Source organism: Vidua macroura, chromosome 5 (assembly GCF_024509145.1).
Source record: "Vidua macroura isolate BioBank_ID:100142 chromosome 5, ASM2450914v1, whole genome shotgun sequence".
Taxonomy (NCBI): Eukaryota; Metazoa; Chordata; class Aves; order Passeriformes; family Viduidae; genus Vidua; species Vidua macroura.
In genome coordinates, this window is record NC_071575.1 from 5,306,612 (window position 1) to 5,323,602 (window position 16,991).

The 16,991-nt window shown below is 43.9% G+C and overlaps 1 protein-coding gene across 5 annotated transcripts in view; it reads right to left on the reverse strand.

Moving 5' to 3' along the window:
- The window catches only part of IQSEC3 (IQ motif and Sec7 domain ArfGEF 3), a 99,181-nt gene that overhangs the window by 35,126 nt on the left and 47,064 nt on the right, over positions 1 to 16,991 (reverse strand). For all 5 annotated transcript variants that reach the window (XM_053976939.1, XM_053976938.1, XM_053976943.1 and 2 more), the window contains exon 3: positions 2,005 to 2,293. In XM_053976939.1, coding sequence (XP_053832914.1) covers positions 2,005 to 2,293 — 289 coding nt within the window. The remainder of the gene's footprint in view (positions 1 to 2,004; positions 2,294 to 16,991) is intronic.

Here is a 16,991-nt window from a genome sequence, read left to right on the forward strand (position 1 = left end):
ATAGAGTACTTCTGCTCTGTGCACTGTTAGAATTCCCTGTTTCATGGGGTAGGGAGCAAGGAGAACCATGAAGCCACTCACCAACTCTCTAGGATGATGCTGAGGGGCAATGACTGGTCCAAGTCTTGCAGAGGAGGCTGCACTTTACCCTTCTTCCTTACTAGCACTCAGTCCTCTCTCAAAAGGTAAATGTGACTTCAATTGTGCAGTGAGACTAAAAATGTCTCCTTGCACCTTTTTCTCTTACTGTGAGTTCCATTCCTATATTACAAGTCCTGCTATAAGTAGGGTTCTACTGGGACAGCACTGTGCAGGTCCTATCACTGTTATTCCCATTTAAGAAAACTACCTGATGAGTAAATTGATAGGAATAGCTATAAAAACACATACTACAGTGGAAAAATTAGTACTCCTCACTGCCTGAAAATCCCCCCTTCCAGAGATGAAGGCAGTTCACTGAAGACATCCATGAGTCTGGAGAGGCATACAAATTGTAAGGCCCTTTGCTGTAAGAAAGGTGGTTTCACCAAGGAGATAGGCTCAGTCCCTGCAAGGTCAGTTCTGCAAGGCACCAGACATTAATGAACAATCAGCTGAACATGTCTCTCTTGTTCACATGCATCCAGGGCAGATTTGGCCTCTGCTGCAAGAACAGTGATATGGCAACATGATCTTAAAGCTAAAATAACACAGGACAGACAGTCCCCAGGACAAACCAGAGCAGCTGTAGGATATTGAGGAGGTTAAGAACATATATAGCAGTCAAGATGTGGCCCACCCTGAAGATATGTCAGTTAGCTTGTGAAGCCAGTTAATTAGTCTCTCTTATTTTTTTCCTGGTGTGAAGCAAGAATTCTGTCTAAGTATACAGTATTTTGAGAAAGACAGAGCTAGAGAGCAAAGGTGTCTCTTGCTCAGAAATCTATTGGGTCATTGATCTGACATGTATGTTTAGGGACAGCATCTGTGCCTTGAGGGAGGTGGTAGAGAGATGTCCCAGAAGTAGCAGCTTCTTCTGTGGAAACCTCATTAGCTGAGACCCTTCAGCTGCAATAGCACAGCTTCCACTGAACTCTCCCCCTGTCAGTTGTCCTCCTCTCCTCACAGACTGCAGGGTCTGCATATCCTACAGCGTCTGACTGAGCTGCCTTCCCAGGGAAAAGGCACAAATTATGCTTTAGGTTCTGTTTTGCACAATAGCTCTCCTGGGCTGTAATCTGCAGAGATGAGGAGGGAGGAAACACATTCCACCTGTGAAGGAGGAGGCCAGCTGCTCTTAGCCCCTGTCCAACTGTCTCCTGCTGGGAGTCCATTGGGACATGCAGCTAGAGATGGGCATGCTTGTGCTCTGGAGCTAGGCTGTAGCCTCAGGCACATAACACAAGGCTTGCAACTTCTAGGACTGAATAATTTTCTCTTAGCCTGGTAAACTTGCCTATCTCTTCAGGATCCTCCTCTGGACTGAGGGCAGTGGTGGCAGCAGTGCACAAACATCGTGGTAGATGCTGTGCAGGACACTCATTGAATAAACCCCACTTCCTCTTGAAAGCTCATGCTAATGCAGAAGTGTGCTGGAGCCTGCCCTGCATGATCCAAGATGGCTCTTGGAGACTCACCCACGAGGGAAGTAATTTGGAACAACCAGTTGCTGGGAGCCCTATTGACACTGTACACTTGTGAGCAAGGCACTACCCTTGGATGCTGCTGCTCTTGGCTGCCTGCAACCCATCTCTAACCCTACACTCACAACTGGGTTTCTAGGTCCATTTTGGACCACTGAATCCAGGCAACGAGGAGCAGATGCCAGCAGGTTTGGGTGAAAGGGTGACTCAGTCACAAGTAGGGAATCTACTTCCTCTATCAGCCTCACGTACCCAAAGGGCCAGCTAGGCAGGGCAAAAGCTCTCGGTGAACAAAAGGCTAAAAGTCATTCCACCACAGTGCAAATGCAGTCCCACCCGCCCCATCCCCTTCTCCCACAGCCTGAGGAGGAAGCCTTGGTACCTGTTTATTCTTTAGGTCAAGGGAGAGCTCATAATCGGAAGCAGCCGCGTGGGAACACGAGGCCGTCCCTTTGCTGCGCTGCACTCTCACTGGGGAGCCCGTGTGGTGGAGGCTCGCCTTCTGCACCAGAGGGGAACACCCCGCTGCCTGCTCTTCTTGGAGCTCCGCATGCTGGGCTTTTAGCGTCAGGGTGTCGGACCTGCCTTCCTGGCCACTCTGTCTGCCGGCCTCCTTCGGATCCTCCGTTTCACACCCGGCTTTCTTGCTTGTGGAACCGCTGGGATCGTCACTGTGAACAAAACGCAACGTTTCGCTTTTTTTATTTGTTTATATTATATTTGATTTATGATCACGTTTATTGCTGTTCTCTATATTTGTTCCCTGAGCTGCGTTTTAAATGTCTAGGGAGCCTGGGCTGTCAGGGGTCTCCTCCAGTGATGGATCAGGATTGGAGGTTGATCCAGCCAAAGCTCTGATGCCTCTCTCTCTAAGGGCAGGCACCCCTCTATGAACCAATCCTGTGGCTCCTCAAACTGCCCGGTTGCCTCTGTTCCAGGTGCTGCAGTTGGAGGAGGTGGAGAGCCAAGGAGGGCGTCATGGCCTGTGGACACCTCTCCTGACGCTGTTGAGCCAGGGACGGGCGAAATGACTCGTACGATTTCAGAAGGCAAATGAGCGTTTATTCAAAAGCACCTCTCTCTTTAATAGAGAACATCGTGAACATTAATTCCATTGGTCTTAAAGTAAAAACATTTCACCTTATTGGTACACTGGACTTAGGTCAGTGTGGTAGAACATATCTACTGACAATATGAATGGAAAGCAAGATAATAGATTGCTTACATTCCTGTCAGACTTTTTCCCAGGGTTAGCCTGGCAGAAATCTTTCTCTTCTTCTCTCTGACTGAACTGAGAATATCCACACTCTCCTGCCCTTTGGAGCAGCTGACAATCACCCCTGTGCACTTGCCGCCTACTGCTCAGCATCTCTGCACATCCCGAGTCCAATCTGGCATGGAGCCTGGATCCCAAGGAACCAGTTTTCCCTTGGAGTTCCTAAGGGCATGTGGGAAATGGGGCAGGGGCAGCTGAATGTTGCTGAGTTTCCAGAGAAACTCATGGAGAGCTGAGAATATAAAGGAGCAACAGAGCCAGCCAGCCCTGAGATCCTGACCCTTTAAAGAGTGTCTCCAATACAGCCATAGCAGACTTAGCAGAGCTGCCATGAAAGAAGCTGCCTCTTTCTCGCCCACAAATTGCCACTGAGATCTTGTGGAGAAAGGAAAGTTCTCTTTTCTCCTGTCAGCCACAGCAGCAGCTGTGTGAAACCAGGGCCTGACAACAGTGCACTCTAAGAGATGGGACATCTTGCTCCAGGCAGGATGGGATTAGCATAGGTCTGATCCATTGAAGTGATGAGGAAGTCTGTACTTAACCCTTCTTGCCAAGTATATTCCAAAATCATCCAATTTCAAACAAGATTTTGTTGTCCCGGGGTTCTGTTTGAACCATGAGAGTGTTTTCATTGTTACCTTAGCCTCTTCTTGTGGCTACTGAGGAATAATTTTTGATTTGCAAGAGTGTGCAAGCCTACATGGACTCTGGCTGCTACTGCACCAAGTCCATCAGACACAGTTCCACTGGTTTCCAAGAGATGAGCATTCAGCTGAGAACAATATCCAGTTTGGAGATAATTACTACAGAACCATTGCGGTTAATTTCACTGAAACCAAGGATGTGTATTAACTCCCATACTGAAACGCTATTTAATTTTTAAATTCCCTTCTGAAACATATCTCTTTCTCTTGGATTTGCTTCACATAAAACCAGTTCTGCTATCAACTAGATAATAAATCATTTTATGTTTGGTGTTGATGTCAGAGCATAAAGAGGGAAATTAGATGTGATTTTATGTAGTGCCCAAATTACTTAGAAGCATTTAAGTCTCATTTTCAAAAGTGCTGTATGCCCTTAAGAGTCCAAATCTTCTAGCTGTAAATAGACTGCCTCCTAAGTCTCTGAGCACTTTTGCACACTTACTAGTGCTTTAAAAGGAAGTTTATTCTCTCCAGTGGCAGCTTTTCTGTTCAATAGATTAACAATCAAATTTAGAAATATTCCCACAGTTTCTAAGAGGGCTCCAAATCTGATAAGCAAGACACTACCACAACTTCAGAATTAAGAAAGATGAAGGATTTAAATTTAGAAAGTTTCTTCTTTTATACACATGCCTATAGTCACCAGTTATACTTAAAAAATAAATTCACAGAACTTATGCAAATGCTCATACATAAATGCTATATAACCAGCTCTGTCAGAGTATTAAAATGACATATTTTCATAATCATCAGTCAGTAAATACATTAAAATGAAGCAAAAATCTGTTCTTTTAGGTTGAACACCTTATCAAAGTTTGCATTGTTCTATTCCTGATGCTACATTTTTTTCCTACACCTGAAGATATTTTAAACTCTTTATTTTTAATTCTTTCTCTTCTATGTCTATCCATATTGCAGGAAATCTTACTAAAGGACTTTTCCCTTACATATCTCACTGTAACATTTTTATTGGCAGCCTCTGTACTGTTCATTCTGATTTTAACCAGCAAAGCAGCAATTTTTATCCTCAGCCTAAGGGAAAATCAGGTGACATAGATTTGATCACATTTTCATTGAAGTGCATGGCAAAAGCTTCCCGAGCATTTCAGTGGGATCTGGACTGTGCCCTATAAAGCAATTTCAGCTAGATGCATAAGCTCTCATTCAGCAAGACACAGACACACACTCCAAATTGCTCAGCTGAGTCAAGGCCACAGTACCCAGTGTGCTACGCAGAACTTCTTTAGGGCAGGTCAGGGCCCGAGGCAGTCAGATGGAGAGCTCGCCTTCCCCTGACTTCCCTTGGAGCCTGAATGGATTCTAAATGCCAGCAAATATTCCCTGACATGATGGTCCTCTAAACACTGGCATATGCACTTAGCACTGTTTTTCTGAGGACTCCACTGGCCGGTCTGGGTAGAGCATGGAGTGTGTGTAAGAGTTTGCAGCACTCAGTCCTGCTGCTCTGTAGGAGGGTTTCTTGTTGGTCTTCTGTCACACACAGTGTAGGGCCTGAGTGAGTAACATTCACAGGATATCCTGCATCCACTGGCAATATAAGAGTAAAAATCAGCAGGCTTTGTAGAATCAGACTAACCTAGACCGGGAGGGAAGGCTGGAGGTGTCTCCTCCAACTCCCTGCTCAAAGAACGGCCATTTTCAGAGGCAGATAAAGTTAACCTGGGCCTTTCCCAGGCAGCTCTTAAGTATTTCCAGACATTAAGGTTCCCCAGGCTCTCTTCCCAGCCTGGACCCATGAATTCGTGTTCCAGCAACACTGTAAGAGTGCTGTAAGAGTGCTCTGCCAGAGCTTTCCCCTTTATATGGCCATGGACACACATGACCTGGACCCTGAAGGCTGACTCCTTAACTCGACCTTGGATTTGCCACAGCACCACGGACCTGCTAATGACTGGGCTCTGTCTGACCCTAGGTACCCTCACCACACCCAATTCTGACCCTGGCCAATGAGGCATAGGGTGTTGGACCAACCCAAATTGCTCAAGAAGCCTCCTTTAACCTCATTAGGCATTTAAGTTATTCTTCAAGACACAGGAAAGCCCTAAGACTGGAAGGACTATTCAGCCACAGATGTGTGAGAAGCACCATCCACCTCAGCACTGCTGCCCCAGGGCATTGCTGAGGCCCCTAAAGACTCTGTGCTGGGATAAGGACATCAGTTACACACACATACATATCAACCTTGCCTTCCTCCTCCATGCATGCTCTGAGCCCAGTGGACACAGCCATACAGAATGGATTGTGCTTATGTGTGGAATTTCCTCAGGGTCAAAATTCGGTCAAATCAAAATCAGATTCCATTGGAGCCCTCAAAGGCACTTTTCAGCTAGATGTTTTTATGCTAAATATAAAAAATTTAACCCCATGCTGGTTTGGCTGTGGTGCTATCCAGGATGCAATAGCAAACACTCCTGCTGAAGTGGGAATAGTTTCTACATATTCTGTTGTGGGGAAAAAAGTTCATCAAAATGGCTGAACCATTGCACTATTTTTAAGTTCTTTTAGTGTGAAAAAAATCTGGGAAAAAAAAAAACCCAGCAGACTTATTTCATCTTTGAACAAACCAGGGAAATTTCAGCTTCAGCAGTAAACTTCAGTGACTTTTAAGCAGTGGAAAAAAGGGGGTAAAGACTGATTAGCAGTCTGAATGTTACCATTACAGCCCTATGGTTCCACTTATCAAACCTGTATTTCTCCCAGGTTTACTCTCATCTTGAACCTCTTTCTTCTGAGGAAGTGTTTTGGGAAGGCCTATTCTTGCTTTCTAGTAGCAATGACTGATGAAGCCGCAAATAAGAAATAAAATACACTGCTAAAGATCAAAACTGATGCTACAGTGAAATAAATAAAAACTTAACAAGCTTGACATTTTTCCTCTGTCCTGAGTGACACAGTTGATTTGCATTGGCAAGACACAGGGGTTTTTAACAAAAGAAGGCTCAAAAGCTGTTATGGTCACAGTAACAAAAAAACCAAACAGTAAGGAAAGTAAGGAGGGGAAGGATAGAAAGTATAGCATGAAAGATCTCTGGGGAAAAAAATGTTATTAAGCAAATTAGGAGGATTCACTTGCTTTCCCTTGGCCAGTGAGCAGTCAGACTCCCTGGCAGTGGGATGAAGAAAGAGAATGGAGCTATTGCACATACTGTTTCTTGGCTGAGAAAATTGATCTAACCACCTGTAATAATTAAAAGTACCACGCAGAGTCTAAGATGTGAATCCCAAAGCCCCAGCCAAACTCCAAACAGGTCAATTTAGTTTGAATCCCAGCATCACCCCTGCAGTTTCAGCTGTAGTAAGTGTTCTTTACTTGCTGTCCTCAAGTATCATATGCCACCATTAATCACAGCTTTTATAGTCATACAATCAGGTAGAGGAGGTTTGTAATTTCTTTGAATTCTGTTTGATTAAAAGTTGCAATATTAATGTAAATTGCTCGTAATCAGGTGAAAAGGAAAACTACAAATTCAGCTGTTCTCTTCTTCCTTGATATTCCTACATGACTTTTATGACCTATAACGAGCCTAGTCACTGTTACAAATAGATTCCATCTGCTGTGAAAAACATCTCTCATGTTTCAGGTATGTCCTGTTCATTTGCACAGTTGACTTGTATGTGCCTGCTGCAGACAGGTTTGTTAACAGAAATGGTTACTACAGACAATCTGACACAGGGCTTATATAAAGTACTATCCCCAGTCCAGCATTTCAAAACAGGGATATCAGGGTTGTGAGCTGAATCCCAGTGCTTGTTTCAAGAAGGCAGGATGGTAAAAAAGCTCTCACTGAGACAATTCAGCTGGCACCCATAAATATTTTTATCTAGCATAAGTAAATCAGACTTCTGATACTTAGCTTTTATGTGCAGGTTTCTCGGGAAGATTTTATATAAGGATTAGAGTAAGGGAAGGATGAAGGGTGAAGGTGGAGGAGAAATGTTATAATAGTGAGGTTTTTTTATTATTTTCTTTTTTCTCTCTCCCTGCTTTTATGGAAGCATAAAGACCAAATCAGTGACACTAAATTATCAAAAAGTGATATGCCCTTTTCTAGCTGTATCAAATCCACATGTTCACACAGAGCTGTTGTGTCACTGCCTGTCCTGGGACAGATACGACTGCTTTGCATTTGCTACAGCATCAGGATGTTGCACTTCCTTGCATACTCCTCATCACCTCTTTGCTGCTGGAAATACATGTTTCCAGCTGGGAAAGGATCTGTGCTTCTAAATGACAACTGTGGAGAGGAACCATGGTTATCTATTGGATCTTGAATGCCAGGCTTAGACATTCCCATACTTCATGACATGAGAAACAACACCCAGCCTCTTCCCCTCAAACATCTCAAGGCCATTTCAAGGCAGGAACACACAAGTTGGATGCTCCAGATGTTACATTCCATTGCACCACTGTCAAATACCAGAATCAGTTCATGGTCTGAGAGGAATTTTCAGAGATCTCAGAAAAGTGTTTGCAGGGTGGCTGAGTAACTACAGGACTCAAGGACCAGAAAAGCTACTCTTCTCAAGGACAATAATGTTTGTCCTGTAAGAAATTAAAACTGAGCTTTCTCACTGATCACTCCAGAGCTACAGAGCTCCCATGTGGTCATCACACAAAACTCATCTCTTTGTGCCTTCTCTCCTTTTCCAACAAGAAAAAAATTTGCACATAAATAAGAGCAATAACAGAGTAACACCAAATAGCAGTCCTTCCTCTGGATTTGGTGGGTGGTTTAAGAAATCAGTCACTGAAGAAGAGAATGTTCTTGTTGCCAGGTACAATGGTTATGCAAAAAGGTCTAGCTAATCATACAGAAGGAAGCTAAGGCTGTGAGGTGTTACAAAAGTACTGCAGAGGCTGATCTTAACTCTTTTTTTGTCTCTGTGTCACTCCAGGAGAAGACCATATTTCTGTTTCCCATATATAACTTACCAAATGCCTTCTTCATAGTATTCAAGGTCAGTGAGCAGGATTGTGACCTGTAACTAAGGCAAAGACTACCTGGACTAGATGTGAAAACCACAAATTTTATGCATCCATTTCACAGTGCTCTTTATGAGGATTGGTTGGTTATAGTACATATACTGTTCTTAAATTGCTGTAAGTGATTAATGGCCTGATTAATTGACTCTCATGGCCTTAGACTTATATGAGACTTCAAAGCTTCAGAGATAGCAGAATAAAAAAAAACCTTACAAAGTCCCATATAGAGAATTAGAAAGAATTCACTAGCTAACACCAGTAGAATGGAGTCCAGAACCCCAGTCTGCAAGACCCAGTGCTTCCTTTGTCTTTCCTAAGCTTCCCTGCTCAGAAAAAAAAACCCAAAAAAACCCAACAACGAAAAACCAACTGCTGACTTAGCACGGTCCAAAGTGCCTTTTCAGTTTATTTCACTTCAGTGTTCCCTGAGGACACCCATGACATATGGTGAATGGGTTCATCAGAATTCAATGAAAAAAAAAAAAAAGGCTGAGACAGGCTCGGTAATATATTATGGGATCTTTTCAAGGTTCAGAGATTTCTGATATGCAGGGGGCCTGAGTGCAAAAGAATTGCTTCTGATTTGCTTATAAGTTCAAGTTCTAGGGTGATTTGGAGGCAATGCTCTCTGGGAGCCTGCTGAAACTGATGGAAGGCAAAAGTCTCTCACGGCAGAAAGGCAGGGAACTTGGAACTTGATCTTGGCAAATCATCCCCTGCCAGCCAAGCTGCAGCTTTCTCAGACAGTCTCCCCCAACAAAGACAAATACAGGAACAAGATTCTGATTTTGTCTACATTCACATAACACCTTGCAAAGCAGTGGCATCAAGCCATCTCCTCACACTAGTTTTACCCAGGAGGAATTAATGGTAATTAGCCAAGATCATTACCCATCCCAGAATATATTACTTATTTCATAAAAGGTCTGGCACACACACCTGTAAAATAGATTTGACAGTATGGTACAGTAAATATATTGGAAATCAATTAAATTTAACATCCTTTAGCACAGACTGAACCAGGCAATGTCTTTTCAGCATTACTTGAAGTTTTTTTGGTGAGATGTACATTAAGCAGACAGAGAATGCAATAATACTGGCAAGACCCTCCTGTCCCACAGGGACCAACATGCTAAAGTCAGAGCCTTCCTTTCAGATTTAGTCTTTAAACTTGATCCTCATGTGTAATTCCCACATTGCTGTGCCTTTTTCTACAGAACAGCACTACAGGAACTAAATGTTTCTGAAGCACCCCATGCCATGCTGGTGCAGAGATGATTGTCCAGGTGTCAGACTGGGCTGGCTACCAGTCTGAGGGCCTGGCTCTCCATGACAAATTTTATCTACCAGAGGACTAATGCTTTTCCAAGAGGACAGACAGGCTCCTCCAGAGGATGGCTTGGAATAACTAAGGCTGCTCTCACTTTATGAGAAGTGGTGCTCATGGTGCAAGGCTGGATGTTCTGGGTGGTGTGGGTGGCTGTCATAGTTTTTTTCTTATAGTTGTTACATGTGTCTGGATAATACCTCAGAATGGGCCTTGGGCCACCTCTCTGGCACACCACTATTTCCTCTTCCCATCCATGCCTCCTGTTTCACCAGCTGCAGAGCACAAGGCTCAGCTTAGGAAGTGGAGTCCCTGTGTGAGCTGCCTGTCACACCTTGGGGCTTGGCACCCCGGGCTGGTTGCTGGGCTGTCTCTGCAGGTTAGACACAAGTCCCACAGCCTGGCACTGCAGACAAGGTTACTTGTGGCTGCTTTGAACGGGGCATTTGTGCTTCACTGAGGTGTGAAGAGCACCAAGTAGACACTGAAGGCATAGAAAGGCCTCCTCTGTAGGGTTTAATTACTTTTATTTTAACCCCAGACCTCTCTTGCTTCTGCAATGTTTGGTAAACATGACCTTTTAGAGAAAGAAAAAACAGATGGCACCCTGCATTAGTGTTACTGCCCACTCAGCACCCCAGGAAAGAGAAACTTGGCTTCTCAGCAGCAGTCTTTCTGCCACTTTGAGTCAGATCTCTTGGCTTCTCATCCCCGAGGCAGGTTTGAACATCACCAAATTCGCTGACAAAAGCCTGCCGGTGCAATCATGCAGAAGATAGAATTTCACTGCTAAAATGAGATGAATTCAGGGCTGGGAGGCAGCAGAGCCTCTACAAGGCAAGGAAAGCTTGCATATCCCTCAGCCCATTGTTCTCTCAATCCAGCAATGAGCTGGGTGAGGGACACAGCTCTTGGCATTTATAGACCTGGACAAGGGCTTCTGTAGCCTTCTTTTTCTACCTGCTGTGGTGGTCTCTAGGTGGGACTGTACCTCTGGGCTCCTTCCTAAGGAATCAGGGTAATTGATTTGTCAAGGCAGAGAGTGAGCCACTTCCCAGGTAGATCTTGGTGTAACTTAGATAAATTTTATTTCTATTCTCAAGTATCTCAGCTATTTCATCTCTTGTGATTACTGCATCCCAGTAGGAAGTCACTGCTTGTGTCAAACCAAACAGAAAGAAGCCTTGTTCTCCTCAACGTAAAGAGGAACACAGACATAAATCCTCACCCCCCCCAATACAGACAATGCAAACAGCATTCACCAGCTTTATCCAGATTTTAACTTTGTCACTGTGATCAGATCTAGAGGCTTGCATTGCCCTTTGGCTGAAGACCAAGACAGAAGCAGCATGGTTAGCATTCCTTCCACCTTTCCCCAATGCAGTGACCACCCCCACAGCCTTATGCAGTAGGCACAAAGCTCTACTTTTCCAGGTTTTAACCTATTTTGTCTCTGCTGCTTCTTTACACTCTGATCCACTTTATGTCACATTTCTTCCCTGAGGCCCCATTTCTTTTTCTGTATTTTTGAAATTCCCATTTGGAAAACAGGATGACTTAGCAACTTACACATTTGGCCACACAGGCTCATGTTTCCCTATGGCACCTCAACTTTTCTTACCCGTAAGGAATGGAAATTATTCCTACCCCTATTCTCTGTACTCAGACATGGAACTCTTGGGGCAGTACCATAAAAAACCCATGAAGTTTGCCTAGACTCAACCAATTCTACTGTGTTGTTGAGCAGTATCCTGGCTGTTGTTATAAATGGCTTTATTCCTGTGGATTGCACCTTCCTCAATGGAGGATCTAGCCCAATATGCTCTATTTTAGGACATTCTTTATAACCCTTATCCTCTCCAGTTGTGCTGTAACAGCACAGCAATATTTTTCACAACACCATTCTGCACCATTCTGGTTTGTGCATCTCCACTGACCCTCTCACATCAGCGCATTCTGGGAAATTACAAGAATTGGTTATATTTTGCCAATGACCTCTGGAGGCATGTGGACAAAAGCACTAGTAGTGTATACATAGGGTAGCCTATCTCCATCTTCCCTCTTTCTGCAAAAGAGGGAATGAGAGAGATTGCAGTCAGCCCAGACACACAGACAACAATGACAGCACCATAACCTGCTTACAGGAAAGCAGCACCATACCAGTGTGGGACACAGCAAAGGTGACACACAGCTCTAATCACCAGGCAATTTGTTTCCAGTGGGATGATGGTACAATCTGTGTGTGTCTAAAGAATCGATGTGCCAAGCAGAAGTTGTTAAAAGTTAGTGGAACACACTTCCAAGTGGTGTGGCCAGAATTAGGTGTCACAGTCTCACAAGAAAAATCTCACTGAACTCAGATCCTGTTTATGATGCTTTTCTTCAGGATGATGTTTTCTCACAGAAGATGGACTAGCCTCCAGCTGTTCTGCAGTTTTTGAACAGGTGAGACAACAGTTCAAAATACCTCCCAGCTTGTTTGCATGCACTCCCTCAGCTATCTACTTCTGTTTGCAAATTCAAAGTGGCCTGAGCAGCTGTACAGTGTGCCCCTCTTCAGCATTTCAGACTCTTCAGTTCTTCCTGAAGCATGTTAAAATCTGCCGGGGCCACATGCAGGAGAAGGAATTCTAGTGCACAGAGATGTTTTTCCAAAGTGAGAGCTTGTGTATCCAAGCACAGAGCCTGTTCCATAGGGGTGACCAGAAGATGAACCTTCATAGGAGTGAGTTAGTGTTGCAGAGCACCAAAAAGACAAAGGCCTTTGGATTGGCATCACACTACAAGAAAATGTGTAATAAAATGTGTAATAAAAGGCCACAGTCTCATTGTGTCACAGCCAAAGAATGCTGGCATGAACAGGATTATTCCAGCCAAAGGTCCTGCTCATTTATCTTCTGCTCATATTTTCTTGTTCCCTGCAGTTCCTTCTTTCATTTACACTATTTTTTATCTTCCTGCTTTCCTGCTCCTTCTCTCCTGTTATTCTTCTTCTCTGTATAGTATGTTTGCCATCCATTTTTCTTACAGTAGCACTGTTACATTTGTTGGTATGTGTCTCTCTCCCGTTTTTTTCTCCTTGACTCTTCTTTTCCACCTCTTTGCCCTATCTGTCCCTGTCTTGAAAGCCATTAACAAGCATGTGGACAAAGGGTCCACAGAAAACACCTGTCAAGTTCAACAGAGCACATCTTGAGGTACCAAAGGTCTGGAATGGCTCCATTTTGGGGGTGGGTGCATCTTGACAGATCAGGTCAGATGATATTAGCAGAAGATTAGGATGAATGGTGTGAGCTCCACCACAGTCCATCTGCCGTTACCTTACAAAGCATCTGTGCCCATTTTCTAGTGTTAGATACAGGGTGATTTCCGAGGCTGACACAGCTTCTTCCCATGCATGTCTGTAGCATTATCACACAGAAAACACAGGATAGAGCAGGTGTTTATATTGCATTCCCCTGGTACCAAAAAAGTTGCCATGGTATGGACAAAAAATTCTTTGCAGTACAGCAGAAAGAACATGAGGATCATCTGCAAGCCAGAGTGAATTGCCTGGTATTAATGCCACTAACTGATCTCCACAGCTGCAGAATGTGGCTCCCACAGCTGTAAAGTTGGCTATGACTGATCCCCTTGCACACATATTAGCATGGCCCAAGAAACAGCAAGTGGGAGAAAAGCATTTGAATCCAAGTCTAAATTCCTCTAGGGCAGGACCCACATAAGCAACAGAAGCAACAGGGGGAAATAAAGAGCTGGAAGAACATGTGGCCAGGCAATGGCTGGATACAGCTCCAGGCTCTCAGAAAATGTGTCTGATGGGCATCTTTGCAGTTTCAAAATAGGATACTTCAAGTGTGTTTTCTTCAGCCTCTCTCTCCTAGCATCTTTCACCTTCCTGAAGAAAGGTGTTGACAGTGGCAAGCAAAGCAACCAGTGTGATGTGGAGACTCCAGATTCCACCACCAGAAATATTTTTTTTCCTGTTGAAGAGCCAGTCTATTCCTCACTTTACTTCTTCACCCTCATGTTCTCCACACTTGCCTGAAAGTAGCTGCACCAGCTGTTGGAGAGGAGCAGGGAAATACCTGTGTGGGAGAGAGTGCCAAAATATCCTGGTGGAGCTCCTTTACAGGACTGAGACAATGCATCTGAAACTGACCTCCTGTTTCTTTGGATGCTTCCAGAAAGAGCCATTCCTCCCAGGTCATAGTACCAGAAGACTTCCCAACTATACCTCCCTGCAAGAGATTCCCAAGGTTGTTGGTAACTATGATGTTAAGGATGTTTTCTAGAATATTTTTTTGCATATAATTCTAAGTGTTTCTATATTTGCCCTAAATCTACATTCACTAAACGTCTTTGTGATTCTGGACATAGGCTCCTGCAAAGCAACTGAAGCTTCTAGTCCTCACTGTACAAAACACCCATAAAAAGTGAGGAATCTGCTCGCTCCCAAGCTTAGGAAGAGTTCAAATCTGGGTCTAGACATTACTCTTGGCCCACATCTTTGTGTCAGACTGAAATCAAAACTCTGAAAACTGTGAGCTGGGGGAATATTTATGTGAACTTTGTTGACCCATTTCTGCCTGTTTGCAGCTTCCTGCAATCTCCAATGGTACTATCTGGAACAGGATTATTAAGTCTAGGGGGATGGAAGAATGAGAGATGAGCTGTTAAGAAGAAATAAAAAAAATCTGCTCTTCTTGCCCATGACCTCAATAAGAAAAAAGAAATTAGAAGCACAAACAGGATGTGCTAGCAAAGCAAAAATGTTTCTCCAGCTTATGGGTGTTTTCAAAAGCAGTGCTCTGGAGGACTTTGGGGGAGTGAAAGAAGCCAGACTATGAGCTCTGTGTATGGTCATTTGTCCTTAGAGTACACAAGACCATGAATGTAGAAGCTTGCTTTGCACTGGCATATCCACATCCTGTTAAGATTGACCTGGAGTCTTCTGCATTAAGAATCAGAGAAAAATTCAGCCTCCATGGTGCACTAATTGTAGGAACATGCACTTGAGGCTGCCAGCTGGGGACCAATTAGGCAGAGTTGTTAGGCTTCTTTAAGTGGAAGAGTATGATTTGAAACAGACTAGAATCATCATCATGCTTCACACCTGAGCCAAAGCCACGGAACAGCTCTGAGCTGAGATGAAGCACTGACCTCCAGATTCTATATACAATATCCTGCCAGCAATCCTAAATCAGAAATTATAATTTCCCATTTCATGGATTGGATTTGCATTTGTCCTGTCAGGCAAGGTCAATCTTTCACAAGTTCAGATAAAATGTTGAGTAGTTCAGTTGTTTAACTGTAATGCTTAAAGAGTCACTGTCCCCCTGTGTATCAAGGTACTTCAGTAATGTCCAGAGTAAGCATCCAGTTGGTGAGTGGTTCAGTTCTCGACAACTTCATGGGCCTCAGCCTTAAGGGACATAGCAATCACAACCCAAATAAGGTCTTGGGAATTTCTCAGGAGGATCTAGCTGTTAGAGAACCTAAATTGACCCAAAGGCAAAGTAAGAGCTGTAGCAGAAGGAGAGATGCTCCTGGGCTACAGTAATGAGGAGTCAAAGAGGGATGTGATGCTGTGACTGTGCCGTGGATAAAATTCATGGCTCCTTTGTGCCAACATCTTCTGACATGACTTCACAGGACAAAGAACAAATGCATGTTCAATGGAAACGGAGAGTTCAGGTAGACATGAAGAGTCAGAGTTGTCCAGAAGTTAAATGAAACCAGATTTTGGGCTTTAAGCATGTGCTGCTGAGGGTGCAGCATACTCATGCAGCTCAGAGTGCTATCAAGAAAGGTGTTTGAAGGTTTGGTTTGAACAAACTGTCCAAAATCTACCCATCCACCTATCAGCCTCCCACATATGGAGCAACCAGCACCAAGGGCTTCCTCCAGCAAGAATGGTGGAATTCACATTTCCACTTCAATATTTGGTAAGTCACAAGTGGGGAAAGAAGGAATTTCTCCAGAAATGCAAGGAAGACTTGGAGAAGTAGCCAATGGTTCACATATCTCCTTACCACTAACTGGTGCCAGGAAGCAGCCAATCTATTGTGGTAACTAATCCAGCAGACACTTTAGAAATTAGTCCACAGGGGTTCAAATTTTAAACTATATTGAGTTAAAATTTCATTGGTCCACAATCATGAAGTAAACATTCTGTAAATTAGTGGCACTAATCATGTTTTAACCCTGATCTAAGCAGAAGTCTCCCTGTTGGAAAGTGTGGAAAATATGAACAGAGCCAGTTTTTCCAAAGATGTTTCAGATCCTAGCCCTTCTTCCAAGTACACAGCCAAGCCCTTCCAGAAGATTGTTCTCTCTTCCTGAGAGAACTGTCTCCTTTGCCTTAAAAGCAGGTCAGGTCTCATCTGCACTTCTTCCACAATGCTTCAGCACTCCAGTGCTAATTCCCAAGTCCACTGCCAAAGCAGACCTGCCTCTGATGCTTAAAGTTTTCTGTAGAACTTTTCCCGTCACAGGAGGAGAGGTGATTTTCTGCTGATTTCCTATTCAGCACCACTGAGGCATGGTGGGCATGCCGAAAAGCCTATGAAAGGCAACTGAATGAATATACTGTTCCCGCCAATTGTGACTCCATAATTTCCTCTCATTACTCTAATAGAAACAAATCTTTCTAATCTCAGCCCTATTACCTCACACAAAGGAAAATGGTCTGTAATCCCGTTAGAACTGGGCTGCTGCTGGACACATTTTAAGGTCATTGTTCTGGGATGCCAGTTTTCACTCTATGTGACTGGGAGAAGTGGGAAATGCAATTACTAGGCTATTCAAGTCCCTAGAATGAAACCCTGCCATTAATAGGCAAAAGCCAGAGAGAAAAAGGGCCGTTGCTTTATGAAATTACAGGGTTTGGCTAAATTAGAGTCTAATCAGCACCTCAGTAAAGGAGCAGGCTGAGCTCCTACTGCCATCCCTGGAGTTTCTTCATGTCACTCAACCAGATATTTGACATCCCCAATGGAAACCCAACCTGCAAGATGCCTTATGGTCATGAAGCTGGTGGTGTACAAGTCCAGTG